Source organism: Dermacentor silvarum, chromosome 2 (assembly GCF_013339745.2).
Source record: "Dermacentor silvarum isolate Dsil-2018 chromosome 2, BIME_Dsil_1.4, whole genome shotgun sequence".
Taxonomy (NCBI): Eukaryota; Metazoa; Arthropoda; class Arachnida; order Ixodida; family Ixodidae; genus Dermacentor; species Dermacentor silvarum.
The window spans coordinates 175,328,468-175,356,101 of NC_051155.1; the positions used below are offsets into that span (position 1 = coordinate 175,328,468).

Here is a 27,634-nt window from a genome sequence, read left to right on the forward strand (position 1 = left end):
TAAACATATATAGATTATTTATTAACAATAAAGGTGATTGCTGCTCTGATGCTGATCATACAATACATGCGGTGCGTCTGTAATTCCTTAGGTCAGCAACGTGCTTCAGGCAGTGCGGTGAGTCAGAGATGGTACAACCTGGGTGAGAAAAGTGAAAAATTTTTAGGAATTAGACAGCTTAACGAGTGGTGTTAGCACGTTATGCACTGCACACTGAATTTACGTCCTAAGCTCATACAAACATGCTCCCTTATAGATTTTGTATACAGGCTATAGCACTGCACAGGCCAATTTTTGCAGCCCAGGCCCGGCCCGGGCCCGTTTTTACATTGGGCGGCCCGTCCGAGCCCGATCAAAACTTTTATGGCGAGACCCGGGCCCGGCCCGGGCCCCAAAATAATCTACATTACCTGCCCGGCCCGAGCCCGACGCCAAACCGGCCCGAGACCGAAAAAAACATGTTTTTCAGAGTTGAGACGCCCCAGAATAACTAGCTGCACGTTACATGCGCACCTCAAGAAAGCCCGTACCGGGCCGGGCCCGCGTGACAAAATCCCGAGCCCGGCCCGGGCCCGGGTCAAAAAGCACACGCCGTGTCCGAGCCCGGCCCGAGCCCGTGAAAAAACTGCTCTACCCGGCCTGGCCCGACCCACGGGCCGGGCCAGGCCCGGGCTTTCGGGTAAGCCCGAGCCCGTGCAGTGCTCTAATACAGGCGCTATCATTTCACCACACAACTCATACTAGTAGGAAATAGTTAAACCTTGATATAACGAATTTCAATATAATTAACTTCTCTATATAATGAAACGTTTATTAATGAAACTTTTTATTATTTCTTCTCCATAGAACACCACGTATTTCGGACCCCAATATAACAAGCGTTTATATGCATGATTTCAGTACAGTTGAACCCAGTTATACAGAACTCGCAAAGATATGCCTATCAGTTCAACAGAGGGAATTCGATATAAACCTGCTAAAGAATTCAAGAATTGGGCATCATAAAAGCACATACCATTTATAAAAGCACTTCACTGATAAAACTAGCTCAGTTTTGCATGAAATAGTCCTGCATTTTCTTCTACTTGAGCAACTTCGCTGCCTGTGACAGCATGCATTTCTCCACATTTTCCAAGAAGTTGGAGCAGCTGAGGCCAGAACCTTCCACATTTGCGCAGAAGCACTGGACTAGTGCGTGTGCACCAATCACCTTGGAGGATGTGGGCAAAGGATCCTCATTGCTTTCCTCAATGTGCTTGCTTTCACTTGTGTTCGGTAGGATGTCAGCAATGTAGTCCTCAAGGCGCAAACACAATGAGCAAAAAAAGCAGCGAGACAACTTGCACTTGCGCGATGAGAGCACAAGAACCTCTGATTGGCCAGGATCATTTTTTGCAGGAGGGTGCCGACGGCTTGCCCGACGCGGCTCTGTCACGGTAGGGAAAGTGGCTGGATAGAGGCGCCCATGCGCCACCAAGCTAGGCCACTTTTGGGCTGTGTTGGCAGATTTACCCGGCACCGCGACAGAAAGCCAACTTTTGGCGGCACTTCTGCACCATCTGAGGTTCGATATATTGGGAGTTGCTGCTATTTTTGCTCAATGTAACGGTAATTTTTGCTATATATTAACATTGTTACTCTACCGTGTTCAGAAATTGTTCGATATACAGGGTAGTTCAATGTAAACGGGTTTGACATAGTCGGGTGTGACTGTATAACGAAATTGGCAGTATAACGAAAATAACGCCAAGGAATACTGAGATGATAAATGGAAAGTGCTGCAGGCAGAGATTGTCAAATGGTTAAATTACATGCGGTTGCTTGCGAAGCGCACCTCTCAAATCGGGCGTCGCGCGACAGAGAGTGGGCGCCGAAGCGGGGACGATAACATGAGTAAAGGTACTAGTACTAAACGCAAGAGCCTCTTGCCATCATGTCCTGTATAAAGTGAAATTGCAATAAGATTCTATAGCACCCTGCGCAGCATGTGCTGTGGTAGCAATGTGGTAGTGAGTGTTTGCAGTCATCGAGTGAGACTTGTTCATGTTTGCCTGTATGTGCATGACACCCTGCTTTTAATTTAGCAAGTAAGCGAATGTTTAGCGCAATTTATACAGCCAATAAAACTATGAACCTTAGTGCAGTTGTTTAATACAGTAATCCCTCGTTATAACGAAATAAATGTACTTGAAATATCGCTTTATTTGAAATTTTTTCCGGTCCCGACCCAAACGCATGCATTTTAAGCCACATTACTTGAAGCGCACGAAGAGCTTGACCCACTTAGAGCGAAGTTGCGAGCGGAGGCATCGTTGCCGCCGAGCGACGGCCACCCTTTTTGCGCATGCAGTGTCAAATTAATACTGCCGACGAATTAGTCTCATGCAGGCAGAGAACAGGCCACAAAAGTACCAAACCCACAACCAACAACTGCCTAGTAACGGGTACCAAGCTAGTGCCGAGTGCTCCCAGCTGTTTACTGCAGAGCGAATGGAAGCTGTCAAATTCCATGAGGCAGCGCGCCCGAACCGTTAATCTCGGTCGCAATCGCATCGCTGGTGTCCCCTGTGATAGAATCCACACGAAAATAAGCTTTTCCTGACACTTTGCTATGCCAGAAAACCGCGGTCGCTTGGATACCGAAAAGTGTCCAGAAGACCGCGGGCAGACTTGCGCCGTACAATTCCATGGGGTGCGTTCGATGAGCAACCTTTTACCGCTCTTAAGAGCACTTCTGGTGCTGAAACGTGCCAAAAAGCACTAAAAAAAGTGTCCCTCCGATTATAAGTGCCATGTTCAACGTGAGGAGCTACGTTAACAAATCGGGAAGACGACTTTCGGGAAGCTGGTCTAGAAATTTGCTCGCCACTCACCATAATCCCTGCATCGTAATAAAACACCGCCCCTAGCTTCATTGCACTTTTTAAAAAACGGTGCAAATTGACCGATAACTTGCCAAAAACACGAAAAATCCGAGCGTCGCCAGCGGCGAGTCTGGCTGTCAACATATGGCAGGTCAACGCAAGCCAGTGTTTCCCCGGCAATTTTCTCGAGCCGTTCATGCTCGATTCGCGCCATCCGAATTTAGAAAAACGGTCTAAATGCGTGGTAGGGTCATTAAATTTTGTTCCTGGCCATTTGTCAATAGCGCGGACGTGATGGTGCACAAACACCGACACTCGAACCGTAGAATTAGCACAGTGTCGTCAACAACGGTGCACTGAAAAACTCTTGTTTTGCAAACTTCACGGCTGCACACCTCGGGAAAAAATTGCCCAGTGATCATGCAAAGCCCCTACTGCAAAACCGTTCAACGATCGCACTGCATAATCACAATGAGTGGCAAATCGTTTTTTAAGAACGATTAAGAACTCGCACCTTCGAAGGTCGCCAACTACTTTGCGCATGCCGGCTTTTCCTGTGCCGCCGTCAGCGACCCTGACAATGACCAGCCTGACGATGACCGGACTTGCAGCGATGTGTGTGAGGCTGCTCATAAAATTGCTGGCCAAGAGGTAGAAGGTGACTTCCAAACATTCACGTTGGCTCCTGTGGTGCTCCTGTGGTGACCCCAGCAACAGATGCGGAGATAATTGACACTGTTGGTGGCCCCGACGAGGACGAAGAGCCGGCGGACGAAGAGCCACGTGAAGTGCCACTATGGTGCAGACGCGGGAGTACCTACGCCTGCTGCGAAATAAGGTTGAATGCATGGGCGGCGGCCACGAACTCGTGCAATGCTTGGTCAAATTAGAGCAGGGGTTGCTCGTGCCACGTAAGAACTTGAAACAGCAAAAGCTCACTGGCTTTTTTTGCACCTAAATAAAGTTTTGCTTCACTGAATACATTGTGTTTTGACTTCCTCGCAGTTGTGGCGCAATTAAAGCTTGACTGCTGTAGCTTTTCTCGAGTGGTCGCTTATATCGAATTACCGCATATAAAAAATTTTTTCGCCATCCCGCTGACTTCATTATAACGAGGGATTACTGTACTTTGCTATTGTTATCAATTCCTTGCCTTTCAGGTGAAACTACAACTTCTTAACTCATAGGACTAATACTAGAAACAATGCATAATGGGTACAGAAATTTCGAACGCCATACCGGATTTGGCTTGATTTCTTGGACATAACGTGTGTGCAATGTCCCAAATTTACAACAACCATGGCAGCCTTAAGCAATAAGTGGTTGCTTGTAGCATTGTTTTCATGTGATTTTAAAGCGTCTTTTGCGGCCTACGACGGGTTTTGGTGGTGCATTAGTCGGACTGTGTATAGATGGACTCACTGATAGCATCGTCCAACCGCAGGTGACATTAAGGTGGCGGTCCCAATCCGGCCGCATGAGCCCCCTGTTTTCAGTACTTTTGGAGCAACCGTGGCTGGCTCTTCTACTTAGGATATAATGTTGTCGTATATACCATAAAAAAGCTTCATTCTTGTACATTCAAACTATATATAATATAAAGAAATTTATTATTGTGATTTAGAAATAAATGTTCAAGACCAAGCATGAGATACATGGTTTTTGCGAACTGTGTCTCAGTTGTGACCATATTTAGAAGAAAGTACCGCATTTACTGCATTGCGGCTTGCTCTGTAGCTTTAGGACATATTTATAATATTTATCTTAGCAAAATAATGTTAAATTTTTACTTTTTGGATAATTTGTTTTTGAAGATTGCCAAATATCGCAAACTTCCGTTGTAAACAGCCCGGCAACTACACGCTTAAGGAAGCTTAATGTGGGCAAATTATAGTTCAAGGAATTTCCATTTAGGACGCAAAATTTAATTCATGTACCTTTATTAGCTTTCCTAATAATGCGACCGAAATTAAGCAATCTTTAGAATTCTGGTCCTACTTTTGCCCATTTTTGCGAGAAGGTACTAAAGCTACGAAGCTGCAGTTTAAAACTAATAAAGGTACATGAATGAAATTTTGTGTCCTAAATGGAAATTCCTTGAACTATAATTTATCCAAAACTTAGCTTCCTTGAGCGTGTAGTTGCCGGGCTGTTTACAACAGAAGTTTGCGATATTTGGCAATCTTCAAAAGCAAATTATCCAAAAAGTAAAAATTCAACATTATTTTGCTGCGTCTAGGAAATAGACAAATATGTCCTAAAGCTACAGAGCAAGCCGCAATGCCGTAAATGCGGTAGTTTCTTCTAAACATGGTCACAACTGAGACACAGTTCTCAAAAACCATGTATCTCATGCTTGTTCTTGAACATTTATTTCTAAATCACATTATCCAATTCTTTATATTATATATACAGTAGAACCCCGCTGTAACGTTTTTCACGGGACCGTAAAAAAAAAACGTAAGAGCCGGGAAACGCAAGAGCCAGGAAACAGGAAAAATTGAGAAATGAGAGTAGTGTTGAATTGCACACAATATTATTTTAATTCTTACGTGCGACAAAAAGTAGTTTCGCCCGACAGCCGAAGTATCGATTGCGATGAGCTATACACAGTAAGAATAGTAGTTTTATCGTCTGTATAAACTTGTAAACATTCGGTTATTAACTAATTAACAAACACGGTGTCAGCGCCCACAGGCAAACATGAACACATCACACTCGATGAGCGCGGACACGCGCAGTTAAGCGCCGCTGCAGAAGCGAGCGAAGTGACCTTCGTGCTGTTGTCTATCGCTTCAACCCAAACTGAGCGCCGAGAACACGCAGCACGCACAAAGCCACGAGCCGCCGACGCACCTACACTGCGTAGAATCTGCCCCCACGCAGATCGCTTTCAAGATACGGCCCGCGGGACCGCGCGCCGCCGCGCAGTATGATGCCAGAGCACAACGCTGCCCGCTACCTCCCCCCCCCCCCCCCTTGCTCCCTCGCTGGTGCCTCGAGCGCAACGGAAGGAGGCGCGCTTCTTTCCTGCTTCTTTTTCGCGCGCGAGACGCGGTCGTCGGCTCCCCTCTCACGCTTTCACTCGCACATTCAGCATACGGCCGCGCGGCTTCCCTCGCAAGCTTTTACTCGCACATACAGCATACGGCGCGCGGCGACGTATGCTGTATGTGCGAGTGAAAGCGTGCGAGGGGAGCCGACGACTGCGTCTCGCGCGCGAAAGAAAGCATACGGCGCGCGGCGACGGCGTTATCGCACTTGGCACTTTTTACGGAACATCTATGAGCCAAAACCAATTTTAGGGCCGCAACGCGTCATAGACATCATCTTTAGATAGCAAAAGCGGATATCAAAGGCCATACTTTTGCTGGCGGAAACCGAAAATACGTAATAAATGTCGCCCCCAGCACTTCGGGCGGCCAATGCCATCGTCAAGCAACCAAGCCAAGCGACATGAAAAGTCAAAATGGCCGCTCGGGCCGGCGCGGTGTGGCAGTTCGCAACGTATGATGCGGGAATGGTCCCACAGTTACGACGTAACAGCGGGGTTACCAATGCATTGGGTTCTATGGGAGCTGTGCCGGGACCGGCTGAAAACGACGTAACAGCCGGGAAAACGCAGCACCCGGGAACGTAACAGCGGGGTTCTACTGTAGTTGGAATCTACAAGAATTAAGCTTTTTTATGGTATATACAACAACTTTATATCCTAAGTAGAAGAGCTGCCACGGTTGCTCCAAAAGTAGTACTGAAAACGGGGGACTCGTGCCGTGGAGTGGAACCGCCACTTTAAGCCATGGCGGCAGCGTGGACATGACAGATTCGCTTTGTAACTGTGGCATTGAGTGGTAATGCAGAAACCTGTGTGATGATGCATCAAGGGCTGATAATCAAACGTAAAATGCTCAGGCGTCCATAGTTACAATTTTCAGATGCATGAATGGTGCCTAGCTCACACAAAAGGTGAGCACGAGTCTGTTCAGAAAATTTTGTAAGACAAAGATTTCATTCTCAAGCCTGGGAGAATGGGCAAATGCAGGCATGAAGAGGCAATGGTCTAAAAAATAACAGTAGAACCCTCTCCCTTTAAGTTGGGAACACGGCAGCCATCAGTGCCACTTTCCAACCTGGGAAAGCGTTTTGCCATGCGCTCGCACGTAGTAGCTCATACTGAGCACAATAGCACCTGAAGATGCCCTTAACATAAGCATTAAACATGTTAATGGTTTCCTAAACGTCACTGTAAAATCAATTAAGATACGTAGTTTGCTTCGTGTATGATGCACTGAGTTTCAAAGGTGGCATCTCGATGAATCGGACTAGTCAATGAATACTCTCACAAAGACAGACTGACTATACAGACACCAATTTTAGTCAGAGCCACGCACATTTCAATTTCTGTAAAGAAGGAGAGAGAGAGAGGTTAACTTAAACAATGTACCTGTCTGGTCAGGACAGTGCTTTGGCACCAAGGCGCTTCTTTTTGAAATACTGTGGAGCAACATCAGGCAGCCAGTCAGGGTCCACCACAGTCAAGTTCCTGCAACAAGCCCCCCAAAATGCATTTGCATGTGGCAGAAGTTTACAAAAGAGACAAAATCGTTATCCACTTAAAAGTGGCATGAAGCTGTAAATGAAATCCATGTGGGTTCCTCAGATAGAAAGCTCAGTTGAACTAAAATAAGTTCTGGTCCAAAGATAGAAGCCGGCACCACCACTTATACAGGGCAGTTGCTCTACCAATTGAGCACTGTCCATGTGTTACGGTCTGTCACTTAATTTGTGCTCCACCCATGAAACCCCCTTCTCCTCCACAAGCCATGCCTAGGCACGTATGAAACTATTCAGAGTTGAATAAGCTGCTCACCTCATGTAGCACTTGGTTGTTTCGACCATTTCAGTGAACACCACGCATGCTGGTGATGATGAGAATAGGCAAGATGATGGGTGAATGTGGACTTTCTTGCGTGCATCCAGCTGGCAAAAAGAGAGAGAAATATTTGAACATTAGAATTTTATTTGACTTCCTTGGAATAAAATTCAGCTACATGAAGCAAAATTCAAAAATGATACATTGCATATTTGGTAAGTTGCAACTACCACACAGAATGGAGCAATCGTTCAGCAATTTCATGACCAATGATCTGTTGTGCTCTGTGTATTCTACACTATTATTATTACTATTATTATTAATATGACTTCGTTTAGCAATTTAAGTTATTTCCTCACTCATGGTAAAGCGTAGTCCACCTTATGCACTGTTTACAAAATTTAGTAAGCAATAAATCTCTTGGTAATCAAGTACTGGAAGTAGTCAATGGAACGGTGCGAACTCTGCAAGAGTTGAAAGTTTTCTTGCAGCTGGTATGCTAAAAGGCATTTCCTCTCTGTCACATGACATACTTACCAGCATATGGAAAATACTGGGGTGTAAGGCAGTTGTGTGCAATGTGTAAGAGGGCACTTACCGTTAGGTAATCTCCATTTTTCTGAAGTTCGGCAACATTGGTAAAGAGACCAGATGCCAGGCATTTTCTGTGAGAGAACAGTGCCCCAGTTTAGTGCAAGGTACTCAGGGACGTCAAAACTTACAAACTTTAAGTCTAGTTTCATCTACTACATTCTAAATTTCATTCACTAGCCCATGCATGCCTATTTTATACATGCATTGCAGTCAAAACAGAACACTAAGCATTACAAAAAAAGGATTACTTCATGTCAAGGATAGCAAACAATTCAGTGTGATATTGGCCAAGCCGCAAAGCCCATAAAGATGACAACAGTGCTAGTTTGTCCCCTGTCTTGTTGGAAGAGTGCATGTAACATTACGTTACATGAAAGAACTGACTCTGACAGCACCCATTTGTTGACTAAGAAACACATGTGACTGGCCTCATAATCAGGTTGTGGTACCACTACACCTTCTTATTTTAGCATATAGCTAATACATAACTAATCCCACATCAAGCTTGCCTTTGTTTCCTTTCATTGGCATTGCTTAGACTAGAGAGCGACGATGCCAGATAGTTCATGGTCAATTGGAGCCACTAAAATTTCTTCACTGCCTAGGTGTCATGCAATGTCCTATGGCATGTTTTTTTGGTCATAATGTGATGCTATTAATTAAATTGTGGGATTTGACGTCCTGAAACTGCAGAGTGGAGTATGAGGTACACCATAGTAGAGGGCTCTGAATTAATTCTGACCACATGAGGTTATGTGCATCTAAATCTAAGTACCAGACCGTTTTTTGCCTTTTGCTCCCATTGAAACGTGAGCGCTGCAGCAGGGAATTAAACTTGCAATTTTGTGTTCAGCAGCAGAACACCACAGCCAATGACAGTGTGGTGGGTTTCATAGCTGGATGGAATTCCAGAGCTTATTTTCCAATTTCACAACGTAACAAGTGTGAGTGCAACGTGGACTGCGACACTCGTAAAGCAGGCCAGCATTAAGTCTGGATGTGCTTTAGCTATCACAAGACTAATTTTCTTTCACAGGTGCTGCAGTCTGTAATGAATTGCATGTGTTGAACTTGGATTGTAGTGTCTCGCTGCCTCCATTATTTGTATGCACAGTCATGCACAATGCAAGTGCCTTCACATAGCTTGTTGATAGCAAAGCACAGCTTCATCTTTGGCAGGAGGCTGAACGTAGAAAAGTAAAAAACAAAAAAAAAAAGTCAATGAAAACGACACAGTACCGAAATGCCGCGCTATCCTGGCCGCATGATCTTGATGGCACACCTGCTTTCACACACAGGTCAGCCAGCTGGGACCTAATCTCAATGACCTTCAGCATGTTCTTCTTGTTGACAAAGTTTTCCTTGCACCAAGCCTGCATAGAAACATTATGAAGACTGCTCATTTGTAGATAATCAACCACAGGTATCAGACGCAAAAATTTCAGTGCCAGAAAAAAGTTGTAGTGATGTTTCACTTCGTGAACGCGGGTTATGCGCAAGCGTGTGGACGCTGCGAACATGCACAGCGAGCACTGCAGGATCAAAGTACAAACGGAAAGGGCGCGAGTGTGGTTGCGGATGCTACACTGATCTCGATGGTGCGATGCCTGGCATGCCACAGGGAAAGCGCACATTGCTACACATGCAGAGAAGAGACGCCACAAATATGCACCGAGAGCACCACGGCGTCGAAGCACAAACGAAAAGGGGCGAATGCAGTGATTCTGTTCTCCACTTCCAGGTGCCTTCCTCCTGTGGCGCTCGCTTCCCTCGTGGCAACAAACATAATCTCGCTGATTTCACAGACGGGGCTAATCTACGCTTGCGCGTAAAATTACGATATGATCAGATAACACTGAGGGGTCAAAGTGGGTTGCGTAACTGTAGCACGAGTACTGACACATAATTACAAGTTGTAGAAACTCTACCACATGCTTTCCGCACACAAAAGGACGACACTTAGCAAGCGTGAAGGTTGGGAAACATCAAATATTTAAATTTGATATTAAACTTGGTCTCACAATGAAGGACCTGGCATTACCAACATTCTTGTAAAATCATGACACATCGCAAAATTTGATTATGTTATGAAGCAAATAAGGTTAGGTATGACGATGTTGCTCATAAGAAGGTAAACAAGAGTACTCAGTGTGCATGTGGCAGCTGCAGCGATTGCAGGAACGAAGCTAGGTAACGCACATGACATCATGACGCATCCACTTCCTGGGTGAAACTGGTTCATAGAAACAGGAATATTATAGTAAATAATGAAGACTATTATAGTAAATTACTTAGGGTGCTAAGGTGCTTGTTAGTATGTTTTCTGGGGTTTAGTGGATGGTTCATAACACCATTTAACACAAAAACATAACAAGCTGAAAATGTCCGGTCAATACTACATCACAGACCTCATTGGCTACATGCAGAATTACTAAATAGTATGCCCAATAAAGAAATTGCAGCATTCATTTCAAGGCAGCCTGGATGAAGTCGATTCATGTGCCATGCAACAGAAAGAGTTGGGAAACAAGGGCAACAAGCATAATGCACTCAAGTTTTGATAGGTTCTACGGTTGTGTAACTACTACTCAGGCAGTGGACGCACGTCATTACTGGCTCACAGACATCACATTAAATTTGGCCCCTCTCACCTTGTTTCCTTTGACACTCTTGTAAGCCTTGTAGACATTCAGCAGCATCACGTGGTCTCCTTCGTTTGACTGAAATTTTCTCCAAACCTCAGCGGCACGTTCCCTCTGTGAGTAAGCAACAGAATAATCAACTGCATCAGCAAGCCCATGTATACATAATTCTGTGCAGTAATTTAGAATAATTAATAAATAGAAGGGACACAGTTTTGTGCACTGTTGAAATCTCTATATCAAAAGCAACCAGGAAGTTTGACTAGGCATCCAGGCTATTTTGATATTCATAAGATATCGAAGCATCAGACAGCAAATATGCTAAAGACACGATAGTGTGTCGGACTTGCGTGTTAAAATATGAGACTCTAAAAGAAATATTTGAACTGTAAACATGCTTTTCAATGACAGGCTTGTTGAGCGCAAATGCGCACAAACAGAGAGGAGGGCATAGGCGCTCATAGGCAATAACATACATGACAACATAGGAGCTCACTGTCCATACATCTGTGTATGTGTAATTTGTGCTCAACATGCCCATTGCTCAAGACCAATTAGTCCAACTTCAAGTCCATTTATGTAAGCATACTCACCTGCTTTTCATTGAAGTACAGCACGGAATCACCAGACAAGATAGATATTATTGTCAGAATCTCGTCCCTGAAGAGTTAAAAGACAAACAATTAGCAGTGACACAGCTAATTCAAAGTTCTGCACTGTGCACAATGCATTCAAACAAGACAAAAGAGTCACAGAAGATGAAAACTTGAATTGATTAAGAGAGCATGAGCAAGCGAAGTCTCAGACTAGAGCCAACTTTCGACAAGGGGTCTTGTCTTCATGACGGCAACAAAGAAAAGCCCATTGTTGAAGGAAGGGTTCTGGGATAATTTCCCTCGTTCATCCACTCTTAACTCTTTCCCTACCGTGGAGAAAATAGCTGTTTTTTGTATGTTACGGCAGATGTTTTTTTCTGAAGGAACTACTGCACTCAATATTTAATGTAATACATAAACAGAAAGCAAAATGAATACACTTTTCATGCATAAAGTTTTATTAACGAGATGTATGGTAAAAAAGATATAAATTGTTAAAATCAAGATTGTGCGATAAAATTGAACAAAATTTGTAGACACGCTTGCATCTACTAAGAAAAAAAAGTTCAGAAAATTTTGAGATATACAAAATGTGTTGCCATCTATTAAGCACTATCTCCGAAAAAATAAAATTTTTAATTGAACAGGTATTTCACAACAAAAATTGATCTGCAAGCACTACAGTTGGGCGTGCTGGGCTGCAGCCACTGATGTTCCGGGCTGGTTTGCGTCGTCGTCGCTTTCAGACTCAAAGTCTGATCAGCGTCCTCTGACTCGCGGCTATTCGATGTATCAATAAGATCAGCCACAGAGGCAGCAGAATCGCGATATCTGAGATCTCCCGAAGCACGTGTGCCGCTACGATCGCGAAACTTCAGATCACGTTTAAAGATCACCGCCTGGCGGGAAAAAGTGAACTGCTTAGAAAACAAAAATATACTTTCTCCTCCCTCACGTCCAATAGTGCAGTGTGTTCGTGAGCGGCGCGGAAGGTCTCGAAAGCAGCGTTTAAAACCATCGATAGAGGGCTAACCATGCCCAATTGGCGCGGTACGGAAAGAGTTAATCAGTGCACACTATGGGACTTTTATTACTGTACAAACAGTAATGGGTTTAGGAAGACCTTGCAGAGTGCAACGTGCATGTCGCATAAATTTTTTTCTTTGCATAACAGACAGTGTTGAATATGCAAAAGCCGACATTGTGCCGCTATCAGTAGTGGCAAAATGTCTAAAAAGCAGAATCTCTTGGCAGGTGATATGAGGTGATAAAGTATAAGGGATACATTAAGATCATTGTACTTTCTAACCAGAAATTGAGTATAAGACTGAAAATCACAAAATTAAAAGCCCAAAAGATTTTACCAGGTGCACAGTCTGCTACAAACTCATTGTTTTCATTTTCTTTTTACAGACATCGGTAGTGCTAGCAGCTCAGCTAACAAATGCACCCAACAATGAGAAGATTCATGCCACTGCAGTGTCTGAGCAATGTGAAGGAACATGAATAACAAGCAAATGGAAGCATCTGAAGCTATAAAGGCCCGCACATCTACACACGTTCTGCACATGTCCCCCTTGAAGTGCATTTGCTACTGCATTCTTCATTTCCATTGACTACAGATACAATACCACTGCTATGCATATTATGAGCTACATGCTTCCTAAGACAATGCACTAATAGGATGGTTTCCATAAAGATACAACAAAGAGGGAAAAACTGCGATGGTCAATAACTAACAGAGCACTCGCAAGAGTAATACAGGTGCAAGGTTTTGCCCATGTCCAGGCATTCAGCCATTGTAACATGCCCAGCATGATGCACTTTGTTGGCTCAACTATAGTACCTCAACTCTAGTACTCTAGTACCTCATTAACAGGTTAGCACCTGTTAATGTGGTACCAGTAATTCAATTTAAATGCCACCATTGCTGTCAAGGTGAAATGTTTCTACTTCCAGCGACTCGGGACGAACTTCGGAACTGATTAGCGTTACATCTAAAGGTACAGCTGAATATACCACAGCATGCCTTAAGATGATGAAATCACTTACGTGCATCCAAGCTCTTTTGAACACAGGATAATTTTAGCAAACCGAGGCTCCAGGGGGAAGGCAGCCATTTTCTTGCCCAGGGCTGTGAGCTGCAACAAAGTTATTTATTTACATGATGAAGGGTGAAACAGAAGAGCGACCCCGTTTCCCTTCAGTACCAGAGAGGTCACTTACAGAGGCTTGCGTTCTTATTGTAACAACTTTAAAAGAAGGTGTGCTAAAAGAAGTTTAATAGAAAGGTTGCATTTTCTGATCCGCATCATTTAATGACACACTTGGAAGACTATTACCCTGCCTAGCTAGCTCAAAACTAAACTATTCACTTTATTAAGCTGGGAGGCCACACACAAAAAGCTTTCTTTGAAATCAGAAGGCAGGGTAGAAATAACTTTTTTTCCTGAATAAGCATGTCTTATTTAACTTACCCAACTATTTAAAGTGCAAAAAATGGCTTATTTTATTTTTTGGCACGTAATTTCTCATAAATTGCGTCAATAGTGCAAGTCACACCAGCAATGATAAGCTTCTACCTGAAAAGTGGCAGTGACTTACCTTAACGTCTTCCTTTTTCTCAACAGCACCAAGCTGCTGTAATTTGACTAATGCTTCCGTCAGGTGCTGCCATACAAGAGAGAGAGAGAGCACAATCTGTGAAAACACTGCACAGAAATAGTTTCAACTTCTCCCCCAACCACAACACCTTCAAGTGCTGCTCCAGTTATGCACACCAATGTAATACAGTGGAACTTCGATGATACGATCACGGCTAATACAAATTTCCGGATGATACGAATTTTTCTGCGGTCCCGGCTGAGCCCCATTGCTTTGCAATGTGCTAGAAAACGGTTGTTACGAATCGATTTTCGACCCGCGTCGGTTGATACGAATAAATGCCGCCACACCGACGGCCGCGAAAGAGAACAGCGCGCAGTCACTCGCTTTCTCCCTTTCTCTTTTGGTGCGGAGGCGCGGACGCGACGCCGGACAGCGCGGAGGCCGTGAATGGGCGCGAAGAGTTCGAAGCGGTGGCGCTTTTGTTGCTTTTGTGCTTTTCCTCCTTTTCCGCGTGCCATCGGGCGGAGTGGCTGCCGTGCTTCGGGCCGCGTTCTTTTTTGCGCCATTTTGCCTAGTCGCAGCGAGCTATGTCTACCGAGATACGATCTCAGCTGATTCGCGCGGCCGTACGCCGAGGCGCGGGAGCCTCCGTTGGCGCGTCTTCCGTCGGCTGCGTTATCGGTGCCGATGGCACAGGGCAATTGTGGGTTTCGCTGCTGGAGTCACACGGTGCAAGATAGCGCGGCACGTAATCCACGGTGCAAGGTTGCGCTCGTTCAGTCGGGTGCTCCTCCGCTTCTCCCTCTAATCGCCGTATTTTTCTTGTCGTAGGAGCGCTTCCGTATTCCGAAGGCGTGCTTCATCCAAAGTTTATTCGCCAACGAGCGACGATCCATCACTAACCTGGGAGTTCTCAGTAATCCGAATTCTGTGTGTCAAGTGAAGACGCCGGCATGGTTTACGAAGCAGACAACTGCGGTTGCCATCTTGCCCCTGCCACAGCAGCAACTAATGGAGAGACGCCTTTCAGCACGGCAGCCAATTGGAGGCCCGCTTTTATCAGAGGGCCCGTGTGGCTACCTATCGGAGACCTGCGCTTCTTTGGTGTTTGTGCGTTTGTTACAAGTTGGCGACGACGGACGAATTGAGAAGCGGAACGGCGAAACTTTGAGCTTTCGAACGATACCAAGATGGCGGCGCTCGGTGGCGGGAAATATGATATATGGCTCCGTGAACTGCGGTGATTTTGCGCAATTTAAAGCTGTTTTCTCGCCCTGCACACTGATGAATTAAACTTTTTCGGGCACTTTCAATGCGTTTTCAGCCAAACCATTTTGATGCAGCATAGATTAGGCGTTGCAGATACCCAAATGCGTGGTTTTCAAAAATAGATTTTTCTCACGAATTTTCGCGATCTGATCTCCGCGTCCCCCCCTTAATTTAGCTAGTTTTAATTGTGTTTCGATGATACGAATTTCGGCTAATACGAATATTTTTTGTGACCCCGTGAGATTCGTATCATCGAGATTCCACTTACACAACTGGAATGCATTGAAATCTCAAGCAAGCAGCATTAAATAATGAGGTTGAGAATGTGTTGTCAAGAAGGAAGAACAAATACAGAAAGAGTACGGAACCTTTCCTGAGGAATTAAACAATGAACCTTGCATAAAACAAAGCCGAAACAAATAGATGCACAAAATTAAAAAATTGTACTTTGGCGAACTACATCTCTTCTATTAGTAGTGGCCCCTTTTAGGTTGTCTCTTACAAACGACCAAACTTCCAAATAATGGCGTGGCTATTGCGCAAGTAAACTCAGAAACGTGCAAGAATCACTGCTGTGCTCAGCACTGCTCATCACACAAAACAGCAAACATTAATGTCAACATGCTGTACACATGCCGCCACTTGTGTAACTGTAACATGCTGTTACAGGTACACAAGTGGTGGAAGACTTGTGCAGAGGCAGAGGTGCTTTGCTTCACACCAGATGTGTACAGCCCCCAGCACAGCATGGAAGGTAATAAAGGCTGTGTTGGTTAGACATAGTGCTACTCTCAGCATGAAAGATGATTCAAACAAATAGGATAAGATGGCACCTTCACTTGTTTCTTATAGTATTTCTCTGTGCTGTCCTTCACAGTTAAACATTATTAAATGGATTCAGCATCTTTTATGCCATTGTACACAATATGTTGTCGCTAATGGACATGATTCCCATTCATTTCCTGTGACCGCAGGTGTTCTCCTAGGCTTCATGCTCGGACCACTTCTTTTCTTCATCTACCTCAACAAACTTCCTGCTTCAGTTTGCACAAGTATAAGAATGATTTCGTCATGTCGAAGACTTGCCGTCGAAGAAGACTTGACTTGCATGTCGAAGACTTGCCTGACATAGGGTGGCGTGATGGATAAAGGAGTGAAAGCCAAGTGCAGAACCTGACAACACATGTTCAAAGTGAGCTGTCTCAAACCAATAACCTACAGCAGACAGTGAAAATGCATGTCTAAGCACAGGGAACACATGCTCAAACGAGTGTGCTGGAAGCTGTATACTATTAATAGGAAACACAAAGGGAGTGTTTTAGTGGCTTTGCTTGGTTTAATGATGCAATTCATCCTCTCCAGAAACACTAGATGTCATAGGCGACTGGAAGGTTGAAGCGAGTTTTTGCCAAGCTGAGTAAGTGTAGGCTAGGCCCACCTTTTCCGAGGGCTTGTCCATAAAATCAAATGAAAAGATGTCCTCAATCCCCAGGGCAAGCATCTGGAGAACAACACCTGAAAGACTGCACCTGAAACACGCAATCAAGATATACAGATATCAAAGCACAGAAGCGAGAAAACAAAATTGATGCACAAAAAACTGCAGCTGCACAGTACAGGCAACGCAAAAAGTAAATGGAGCATGCATTGCTCTGTCCTAAGTGCCCTCCTGCTTGGCCCTGCTGAAGAGCAATGTGTCTGCAAGTGCTACACTTGTGAGCCATTTGGGGTTCCCAATATCTACTGGGTCAAGCATAAATGTACAGTTATACCTCATTTGCTTTATTCATTTTGATGATTATTCCCAACGATGTTAGCCGAGATCACTATATTTAGATGTTCTTTTGTGTGTGCGTGACATGCTTGTTCATCTTTGTATATTAGTTTTTGCTCTTCCTTTTTACTGAAATAGTGCATAGGTATTTTGGATGCTTTATATGGTGCATCATTTGCCTAACTTATAGTATATGTCTCTTGTTATTTATTTCTGATATTCCCCCTACAATAATGCCCTAGAGGGCGCTGTAGGTATTGTATATAAATATATAAATATAACGAAGTCGGTAAAATAGGCAATTTGCTTTATTGAAATTGAAATATTGAAATTCGACCTTTTATGAAAATAAGTACAGTTGGCAATTAATTTTTCGTACATGGAAGGATCACAAAATTTTGCAAATTATTGGGCAATCCGAAAAAAAGCAAATTTGAATAAGAAAAAAATTCATTTTATTGAATTTGACAGTCGGTGATTAAAGATACGGTTTCATGCCGTGTCAACAATATCTTCACATCGGCAGTACAAAGCGAAGTCGGCCACACTTTCGCGTCCACTCCATCGCCGCAGCTGATAGTGTTGCCAGCAGTAGGACGATGCTGCCATGAAAAGCGCCCGCAATGCAAGTGCTTTGCAAGTGCTTTGAAAGCCTCCTCTTGCTTCAATGCATCTCTGAAACTCGAGATTATGCAACCTCCAGTACTGAACGGCACGGGAAGACACTCTTTGCACACGTGACAGATTACCTCTAAAACAGGGTGCAAGGGCTACGTATGTGCTCAACCTCCCTGACCACAATGCAAAGCCATGGCTGCGCTAGAAAAGAAGACGCGCGCCAACCTGCCTCACCCCCTCTCAAGCATGCATCGTATGTTACCACGAGCTTGCTTCGCTCCCCTCTTTCCCCTTGCTCACGCAGAAAGACAGCGCTCATCAAGCCACTATCCTTCTCATATCATCTTCGCACGCTTTCACTGGCACCCAAAGCATACAGCGCGTGGGGCACGACAGGATCTTATCACACTTAGACTTAATACTGAACATGATGCTTCCCCGCTTTGATTGTTGCTCTTGGTCGGGTGGCGGGCAATTTCAGAGGCGCGATCACAAACAGTCTCTTCTAATTCAACCATTTGACCATCTGTGTCTGCGGACACAGATGGTCAATTGTTATTTATTATCACAGTATTCCTTCGTGGGAGCAGTGAAATTTCATTATACTGAAATTGTGTATAAGAACACTTTGTTGTATATTGACATTCTAAATACATGGTGTTCTATGTACATGAAGTTATAAAGACAGATCAATGCTTCGTTACAGTGAGAATTTCATTCCACTGAAGTTCGTTATGTCAAGGTTCAACTGTAGTTAGAAAAGAAAATGAAGTTACATTTCTTTTTTGTGCTCACGGTAGGCATTTTACATACCAGAGGGTGAAAATTTAAGCAATTCAGGGTATTTAGGAGATTTCATCAAAGGAAGAGACGAGTAAGCACAGACCAATGAACAAATTAATGTGAATAGCATGTGGTGGCGTACAAGTGTATTTTGCTCAAATAAGACGTCTGTTATGACATACCCTCTAATATTGATCCATGGCTGCATTGCTTTTGCAGTCCACTAGAATAAGGTCTGTCTGTTATCAGTGTCCACAATGCAGTTGTTCTTTCTTCCTCTACTGCATAGCTCAATGAAACTTTGTGGTGCATTCAATGCCTTGGATGATTGAAGGCTGTGACGCACTGCCTTAATTTGTCACTCTGCTTTTGCTTTCATGTCTCTTGAAGCAGTTTAGGCTAAATGAGGTAAACAGTGTGCAGTACACAAATGACACTGCACACACCTTGACAACACTGGCCTCAACTTGTGCAGAAAAAAGAAGGGAAGAAATAAAGAAAAGAAACGTTCATCAGGCAGGTTCGCATAAGAACTGGAGCAAAATAGCCAGTACCATATATAGTAGTTGCTCGAGAATGCAGATTTTACAGGCGTTTTTACAAGTATGTAAGACATTTGCACACAAAGCGAATGTAAATAATACAGGGAGATGTGTTATAAGGCACCACCAATGGTTTCAATGCATGGTCAGTAATGTCGTACCTCTGTATTTCAGGAATGCTGTGTTCCCTCATTGCTTCATATTCAATCTTGGTGTACAGCCTGTAGCAAATGCCACTGAAAACACAGAAAGACGTATCGTACAGGTGATGCACATTTAAAATTTATTTTGTTTATTTGCGGAATCTAACACTCATGATTACAAGCACAGGGTTAATGCCGTTGATGAAATCACAGAAGCAAGTTAGTTTAGAAGCATAATTTCAAGAACTAAACCCTCTTTAATGATTCAAGGTTCGACACTCAATTGCATAACTAAAGCTTTGCTTTCTCAGCAGTGCTGTTTTTTTACATCAAGAAGCATGCTTGACAGTTGGTGTTAAATCTGAAGCCAAAACAATTGAAGCTGAATGGTGCCTTTAGATGAAATCAAACAGAAAATCATAACTTCTTTTACATTTACTGGTGCATGAAAAGGTGCTTCTACCAGCAAATAGTCAGCAAACTGTTTCCAGTGCATATATGCTCAGCGTCACATAAATATGCTGTGTGACAGGGATATCCTGAATGACATCACACACTCAATTGTTGTTGGAGCTCTGCAGATCCCTAATGCCACCAAGATCTAACACAAGTACACTTAGCTGCAGGCAGCACCATACAAAATACATTATGATTTAACACATTAGGCACCTAACAATATTGTATAAGCCCCATGGGATGGGTACACAGCCGGAATAAGTGCACAGTCCCCAAGTAATGTCGAGAAGGGCAGTAAATAGCAAGAGTGACACATAATCAACCAACACAGTCAGCTTTACTAGTACAGTACAGCGTGTATAAAGGTACATATGTTATAAAGCAATTAGTGGTTCATGAGGTGATGCCTGCCTACCTGCACTCACGACCTGCTCTTCCAGCCCTCTGCCATGCCTGTGCCTTCGATATCTTCCTTACTTTTAGCACCTCAAGACCTGTCCCTGGTTGGTATGTCCTAAAGGAGGAACAGAGTACAATATATCACAGCATAATAACTGTTTTTACAAGCCAGAACAGGTGTTGCCTATATTTACTCTGAAATTATAGTATATATACATAGGAACACTCCTAAAGGGACTCGGTATTAAACACAAACAAACACAAAGAAAAAAATGATGAACATGACGAGTGCCTGTCTGTGCCTTCTTTTCTTCTTTTCTTGTGTGTGTCATTCTTTGTGCTCAATCCCTTTTAAAGTCTAATCAACGGCACATTTTTCTGTAGAAACACATTGTCACACGATTGCCTGCACCAATGCTGTATTCTAAGTTTCTGATGCTCCATTGGGCACAACAGTTTCCTCTCATTGAGCAGCACACAACACCCTTACCCGTGAACTCACTAAAGTCCAGTCGACCACAAAGGTTTACAGGACATGCGATTTGTGAAAAAGCTGAATCCTGAGAAGACTGTGCATACAACCTGGAATTCTAAGTTTCATGTTTTGAAGGGAACAGCCCAAACGTCAGGACAAGCAAGTGGCAAGCACACATGCAGTGCTCTGTGTTTGTGTGTTTGCCACTTTCTTGTCCAGATTTTTTTCACTGTTCCCTTAAAAATATGATGCCTTACCAACTCACCTGGATTCAATGTGTAATAGTAGCCTTTACAACCTATACAGTGATCCATTAAATTAGAAGTGTGCCATGCCTTAACATTTGTTATGAGACATGTGCCCGTAAAGTTTTGTGGCTGACTGTACATAGCAAGCGTTCAATGAACTCTCCCTAATAGCTGTGCTAGCCACAGCTGTATTTAACCATCAGGCACTATGCTAACTCACCACGTTTCTGACTACCAGCTGAGATGTGCCAGTCTCTAAAACCACTGATTTCTGCTACTATCCAGCACTCCACTCTCTCACAATTTCATGTTGTTCCTCTAAGATATATTTGAACCAATCTGTAAGTGCACTGCTGACTGGCTTTTGCAGGCTAAGCCACTTGTCCAGCTTTGGTGCAATGCTGTTTTATGAAGTAAGGTTTCAAAAGGTGCGATTTACAGTCGAGCCTCTAATGCAGTAAACATTTAACAGTTATCACTAACCTACGCTGCAAGTATGAAGACCTAATAGATATTTCTTGCCTGTTACCTTTCCTTGACAACTCCAGTGTCGACTACATACTTGATGCCAGGAATTGTGATGGATGTTTCAGCTATGTTTGTTGAGAAGATTACTTTTCTCCATCCCTGTTTTGGAAGAAACAAAACAAGACACAAGGGGAAAATGCTATTCACACTTTCATACCCAGCGCAAAACAGAATGTTCAAAATGAGTGCTGAAAGCAAGAAGCCAAAGAAGGCTAGGAACCTGTACCAAATTGACATAAATAAAGCGTGATAGCGAGTACAATGCAAAGGAGACATTTTCATGACCCGTGAAAAATTATGATTAAATAATACAAAATAATGTTGTGTACTGGCAGCCATATCTGTTGAAATGGACACATTTTTAAGAAGTCTGCCCTGAACACACACCTTTTGTGGGATGCAGACGCATTTTATTAATGATGATTTACCTTTAGACACGGCACATAAAGAGCAGCAAACTTGGAACAGCATGAGCTGAAAAGCAACACACTGTTTTTGTAGATCCCAGTGACTTTTTCAGTGACTTTGATGTTGCCAATTTCGCCTGCTTCAGGAACTTTTCCAAATAAACTTCCTCGAAGGAGGTACCCTTTAGTGTCTTTTTCACAATTGGAAGACTTCCAAAGGTATGGTCAGGGGCTGATGCACGAAACTTCTTCGTGAGGAGAATTTATTTTACGCAAAACTTAACAAAAAAATTTGTAAAATTGTAGAACAAGGTCAAATTTGAAAACTTTACGGCAAATTCAAAAGAGTTGACAGGTATGCACCGCTGAATAAACAGGAGATTAAAAAGTCTGAAATACCTTTGCTGCTGGCTGAAACACTTTTAGCTGCAAACTTGACGGAAGAGCCGCATACAAAGGCAGGGCTAGGAGGTTTTGCTCCGCTACAAATGAAGAAAGAAGAAAAGGAAGGACACATTAGACACTGGTTCTGCTAAAGCATATTTTTTGTGTGCTACTATATAATCTATTCTCACACATGTGCGCACAAAACGCAAACCAGCAAGAGGCTCTAAAAGAAAGGACAATGCTCCGCCTGGTTTCCATAAACTGACATAAACAAAATGGCGAGCACCCCAGTCTATTTTTCTTTTTGTTAATCATTGAGAAATCTCAGGACCTCAAGGTTATAAGAAATCGCACTTCATAAATATCACTGAATGCTGCCAGTTCCCACTGCATTTGCATAAACCAAACGGTAGTTGGTGAGCATATAGTATACACATATGGACAAAAGTAAGTGGAGTAAAATTTGGTGCCTCAATTTCTCGCTGATGTGATCTGGCAAACACCCCGTGAAAACTGGGAAGTATTGCATCTTCACACGCAACTAGACTGCTGATATGGCCACCTCGGAGCGCATTATTCCCCCCTAACTTCTCCTAGCTTGGGCATTAACACCGGGAAGTGAAAATGTGAACTATTTAAATTTCTCTACGAATGTGCAAACACTTGTAGTATGCATAAAAGCAACAAGTGTATTTTGTCGGTGCAGTTACCATCAACTGTATATACGCTAACAGAGTCCAGTTTTGAGAAAGTCATTTTGCGCTTTCAGGAAAAGTAGTATTGTTTTTACACAACTACTGTATGTATGAATATTAAAGCTGAATAACATTAAACTTCTAACTACTTGTATGTGGCTGACACCACCATGCACACCTTACATTGCGGAACAACAGTTTTTGATACTTTTGCTCACGGTGATGTACAAGAACTCAGGTGCATTTTCACGGTACCTGGATCAAGCTGAAGCCTTGTTTCCCTGGCAGCTCGGACAACTGATTCAATTTCCTCTTGGCCCGTACAAAAGACGAGGATGTCCCTGAGAGGTAAAGGGTTTTGAAGATGCAGTGATATGCCGATTACTCTAGCACTGCAGTGAATAAGTGCTCCTACAGGATATCTTGCTAAGTAGTTTCATGCCATAGCATTCGCAAGCAACTAATCTTGCTAGAAGAAAGGATGTCATATGTTTAAACATCACTGATAAGCACAGCATAGGTTATGCAGATCAAACAAGCAACCACTAAATTTCCTTAGTTATAAAGATTCTCACAAAGTGTCCAAGCAGACAAGGCTATTTTTTAGGCATGAAGGACACCTCTGACGTGCTGATCAGCTTGCTTCATGCACTCAAAACAAGAAAGGTAGTAGCACCTATTAAAAAAAAAATGCCTTTAATTAACTACGTATGAGCAGCCCAGTATCCTGTGCTGCCTGCGAGTTATAAAGGCTATTTCAATGGCATAATTTACATACATTTAACGTAAATAATGGATACAAGGTGCTAAGGGCTTTTGTGATAAGTGGGTGTTTGGTAGGGAAGCAACGAAGACCAGGTACTTACCCAGGCCCTTGATTTCGATGTATCTGAAACACGGTGACTAATGCAGAGAAGACATAGTCCTCCTGAGGTTTCACAGCGTACATCATCTTTGGGAACACAGGAAGAAACGCATTGCTTTATTTTAAGGTAATCCACATCATGCAGCTAAGCAGGGGCCACATTATGTAGATGTTCTTTTTCTTTTCCTTCAATCCTATTTATTTATCGCCAGTCACACCAAGTGGCGGATGCTGGCAATAGTGAAGACCTGGCATCATGCCAGCCAATGAGGAAGGGCAAAATGAATAGAAAACGAAAAGAATCCTTATGTAGTAAGACCTCTGGAAATTATATATAGGGAGCCACAATCTTTTGTCCCCTTGCTAATTGTGTGTTTACTGATTTTCAGCTATTATGTACATCACACCATGCAATGCAAAACACATTTCTCCTTGCCATATGATAATGGAGCCAAAATTTGTGAATGCAATGCGCCTGTATGCCTATTGTGTAGGCAAAAATAAATGCTACATACAATTCGTGGCTTTCACATTATAACAAGAACATTCTCTTTTTTTTTTTGGGGGGGGGGGGGGGGGATTTCAACAATGTTTCGATTTAGCTAGGCACATTTTTGTGCAGATGCGTGTGTATGGCTAGCGCTGCACATTCTCTAGAAACTTGCAGTCTACCCTCAGCCCTGTAGTAATGTCTATTGAAACCATGTTGCACTTGTAGTAACAAAGCAGCAATAATGTGATAAAAGCAACATTATGTTATAAATATTATACTCAGGTGCTTCTACAATGAAATGGGACATTAAAATTTGTTACACATGTCACTACATTATAGGCATTGCTCCTTCTACTGCTCTAAAGAAAAACCAGGATAGCACTGGATAAAACCATACTTTGGATAAACTGCTCTCAATAATTGACACAGAACAGCTCTCTATAAATCAATACTAAACCAAGTCAGCCACATTAAATGCTAAAAAAAAAAGAATAAGTCTGCTAAACAGTTACATTGGTGATTCCTTATTAGAGGAGTCTATTTTACATATGCTCGTAAATGTATAACAAAATGAACTGTAGTAAAACCATGTGCAGAATAGAAAAGCTGTAATTCTTATAGTCTGTACGGTTACCTCCAAGCTTGATTTTAACAGAATCATAATTACATGAAATATCAAACTGCACATCCATTTCTGTTGTGAAAGCAATGATGTTTTCCAGTAACATGCACTTCAGTCACATCATTTACACACGAAAGCAACAACTCATCTAATTTTTTGGCCAGAGATAACAGGAAAGCGTGGTTCTGCACACTGCTGGCACAAATAAAGAAGACTGGCATTAACCCAAGAGTGACGGCACTGTGTTGGCAACGTGACAACATTTTACATGTACAGCTGTACTTATAACGATACTGGTTTTAACTATATACTGGATATAACAAAAAGCAGCTGATGCACCATCAACTTTTGTATGTGTTCTCTTGAAAAATAAACTGCTTACTACAATGCTCCCCATGCCACATTATCGGTTATAACAATTAAATCTGGCTACTGGGTATTGCGCCGAAAGGAAAGCAAAAAACAAATTGTGTGTGTTGGGGGGGGGGGAATGCCACACTCGCTTGCGTGCCCCACACCCTACACTGCGTGCCTTCATTGCACTGCCCTATGCATCATCGGTGGCCTCGTCCGTCCTTCCACACCTTCAATACACGAGTTGACTGCATTGATGTCGGAGGGGTGGACGGGAGAGAGGCACATGAGAGCGGCGATGCGTAGGGTGATGCGACATAAGCATGCCGTGTGGGGTGTGTGGCACAAAAACTGGTGGGGCGGCTCGTATTTATAATTTTTTTTTCAGGATTTTGTATTCTTTTTTTTTCGGCGCAGATGCCCAGAAGCCAGATGTAATTGTTACAGCCAATAATGTGGCATGGGAACATTGTAGTAAGCGGTTTATTTTACCACAGTGTCACGAAGATAACAAGCGAGGCTTTGGCAAAAAGGGCGTTCCTTTAATCATGGCTGTCACTCGGAGTGCTCGCATTCCACTACGCACTTCATCGTTCTCGTTCCAGTGGCCGCAGGTGCCAGCCTATCGTGCGTCAATAGTACAGACACAAAAGTATGTGGTGGGGCAGCTGCTCATTGTTACTTCCGAGTATTGTTAAAGCAGGCTATGCTATAAGTGGGTTCAACTGTACTTCTTCCAGCCTAATTAAAATGCTTCAATGTTTGTCCCCTCTGCTTCTTTCATGCAACCCAGTTATACTACTTATAAGTTATAACAATGAGATTTTCTTGCCACTTGAATATTGTTAAAGTGGGTTCAACTGTATTGGGAATTTCGTCTACTTTGATGTTACACGTACAGAACTACTCCAAACATTAGCATATTTCCCGCCCTCAACATGCATTGATGCAACTGCATGAAATGAATTCGAGGAAATTAACCACACGTTGAATGAATGTACTGACAACATAGCTGGGTGGATTTGTTTTGACACCATGTTTATCACACTGCATATTTTTTTTTTTTCGTGTGTTCCCCATGTAAGACATTCAGCAAGAGAACATTTTTGCAAGACTAATGTTACTATTTATTGCCTCGTAGAAATGTGTGCTTATTCAATGGACCATATCATTCCTTTATGGGCCACTCCTACAGGTAGTGCGCTGGACTGATCCCAGAAGCAGTGAGGGGCTTTTTTTTTTGTAATGCACAAGTATTCATATCATGACAAGATCGAGTGATCCAACTAAAGAGCTGCCATCGGTAAACGAAGCACCCGTAACTACTGCTTAGAGCTGATGAATCTATACACAAGAAAATGAATAGTGAATTCTGTTTTCCTTTTATCTGTTGACCAACTAAATGGGGCAAAGCACACATCCGGCACAAAAGAACTCACCTCAATAGGATGTTGCCTCCCCTCGAGTGTGTACACAGGAGCATTGTTGAAATAATGAGAAAAGTGGTCGACATCCATTGTGGCTGACATTACCACAATCTGTGAGGACAAACAAATCAGGAATAGCTTGCAGAGAAATAGGGTCTGGTCAGAATTACTCCAAGGCTAAAAAAAAATCTAAAGTGTTTGTGCCATGATCGACAACACAGGTGGCGTGAATCACATTATATACTGCAAACCATGCCAACATTAGTTTAAAGCAAAGCTTTCTCTGCCTCGTCCTTAGACTTTTCCACTGCTGCTGCTGTTGCTGTGTTGCAGGCCGCGTCGGGAGATGGTTCAGAGCATGCATATACATGGCAGAAGCATGGCAGAAAGGAAAAGCGACAAAAGAAACTCGTTTGGACCTTTTCATCGTGTCGCATGTGCACAATGCCCTCTGGAGCTCCCTGGCCGTCGCCACAATACCGTCTTGACAGCTGTAATTATCCATGACTCCCCGCAAAAGCATTGCAGAAACTGCAGTGCTTACCTTTCTACAAACGTGCAACAGTCCAGAGGGGAGGTAGATAGAATGGTAGAGAGGAGGTAGGGAGAGGAGGCAGGGAATGGGTAGAACCAATGCAGCCAAGAAATGAGTGAATAACAGCCTTGCCACTCTTCGATCGCAGTTCCCATACATGGGGGGAGGGTGGGAGAGGGAAAAGGCGATGTGAGAAGGCAAGGAAATGCTAATACTAGACACGACAGCAGTTGTGGACAAAATGGTTAAATTTAAGTTCAAGGTACAGTACGTTTCTACTATTTCTGAAAAATAAACACCATGCAAATTTGTGAAGCGGACAACTGACTCATGGTTTACAGATGGAAAGCCGCATTAAAGCACCATAGCATCTAGGCAACACTACGGAAGCAGTCACAGCATGTCAAATCAACTTCTGTGCTCCGTTGTGGCTGTGGC

At 43.2% G+C, this 27,634-nt stretch overlaps 1 protein-coding gene across 3 annotated transcripts in view; it reads right to left on the minus strand.

The window, feature by feature from the left end:
• LOC119442177 (ATP-dependent RNA helicase DHX33) overlaps positions 1–27,634 on the minus strand; it is a 35,319-nt gene continuing 7,685 nt past the window's right edge. For 2 of the 3 annotated variants that reach the window (XM_037706940.2, XM_037706938.2), the window contains exons 8-24: positions 26,674–26,772; positions 23,767–23,852; positions 23,156–23,241; positions 22,218–22,300; positions 21,413–21,510; positions 20,177–20,275; positions 19,324–19,398; positions 16,884–16,974; positions 14,174–14,239; positions 13,622–13,710; positions 11,567–11,633; positions 10,983–11,087; positions 9,571–9,704; positions 8,336–8,402; positions 7,735–7,844; positions 7,309–7,407; positions 1–138 (exon numbers count right to left, since the gene is read on the minus strand). In XM_037706940.2, the coding sequence (XP_037562868.1) occupies positions 7,317–7,407; positions 7,735–7,844; positions 8,336–8,402; positions 9,571–9,704; positions 10,983–11,087; positions 11,567–11,633; positions 13,622–13,710; positions 14,174–14,239; positions 16,884–16,974; positions 19,324–19,398; positions 20,177–20,275; positions 21,413–21,510; positions 22,218–22,300; positions 23,156–23,241; positions 23,767–23,852; positions 26,674–26,772 (1,446 nt within the window). In that variant the 3' untranslated portion in view covers positions 1–138; positions 7,309–7,316. Of the gene's footprint in view, positions 139–7,295; positions 7,408–7,734; positions 7,845–8,335; positions 8,403–9,570; positions 9,705–10,982; positions 11,088–11,566; positions 11,634–13,621; positions 13,711–14,173; positions 14,240–16,883; positions 16,975–19,323; positions 19,399–20,176; positions 20,276–21,412; positions 21,511–22,217; positions 22,301–23,155; positions 23,242–23,766; positions 23,853–26,673; positions 26,773–27,634 lie in introns of all 3 variants that reach the window. The other variant, XM_049661937.1, reaches the window with a different exon arrangement.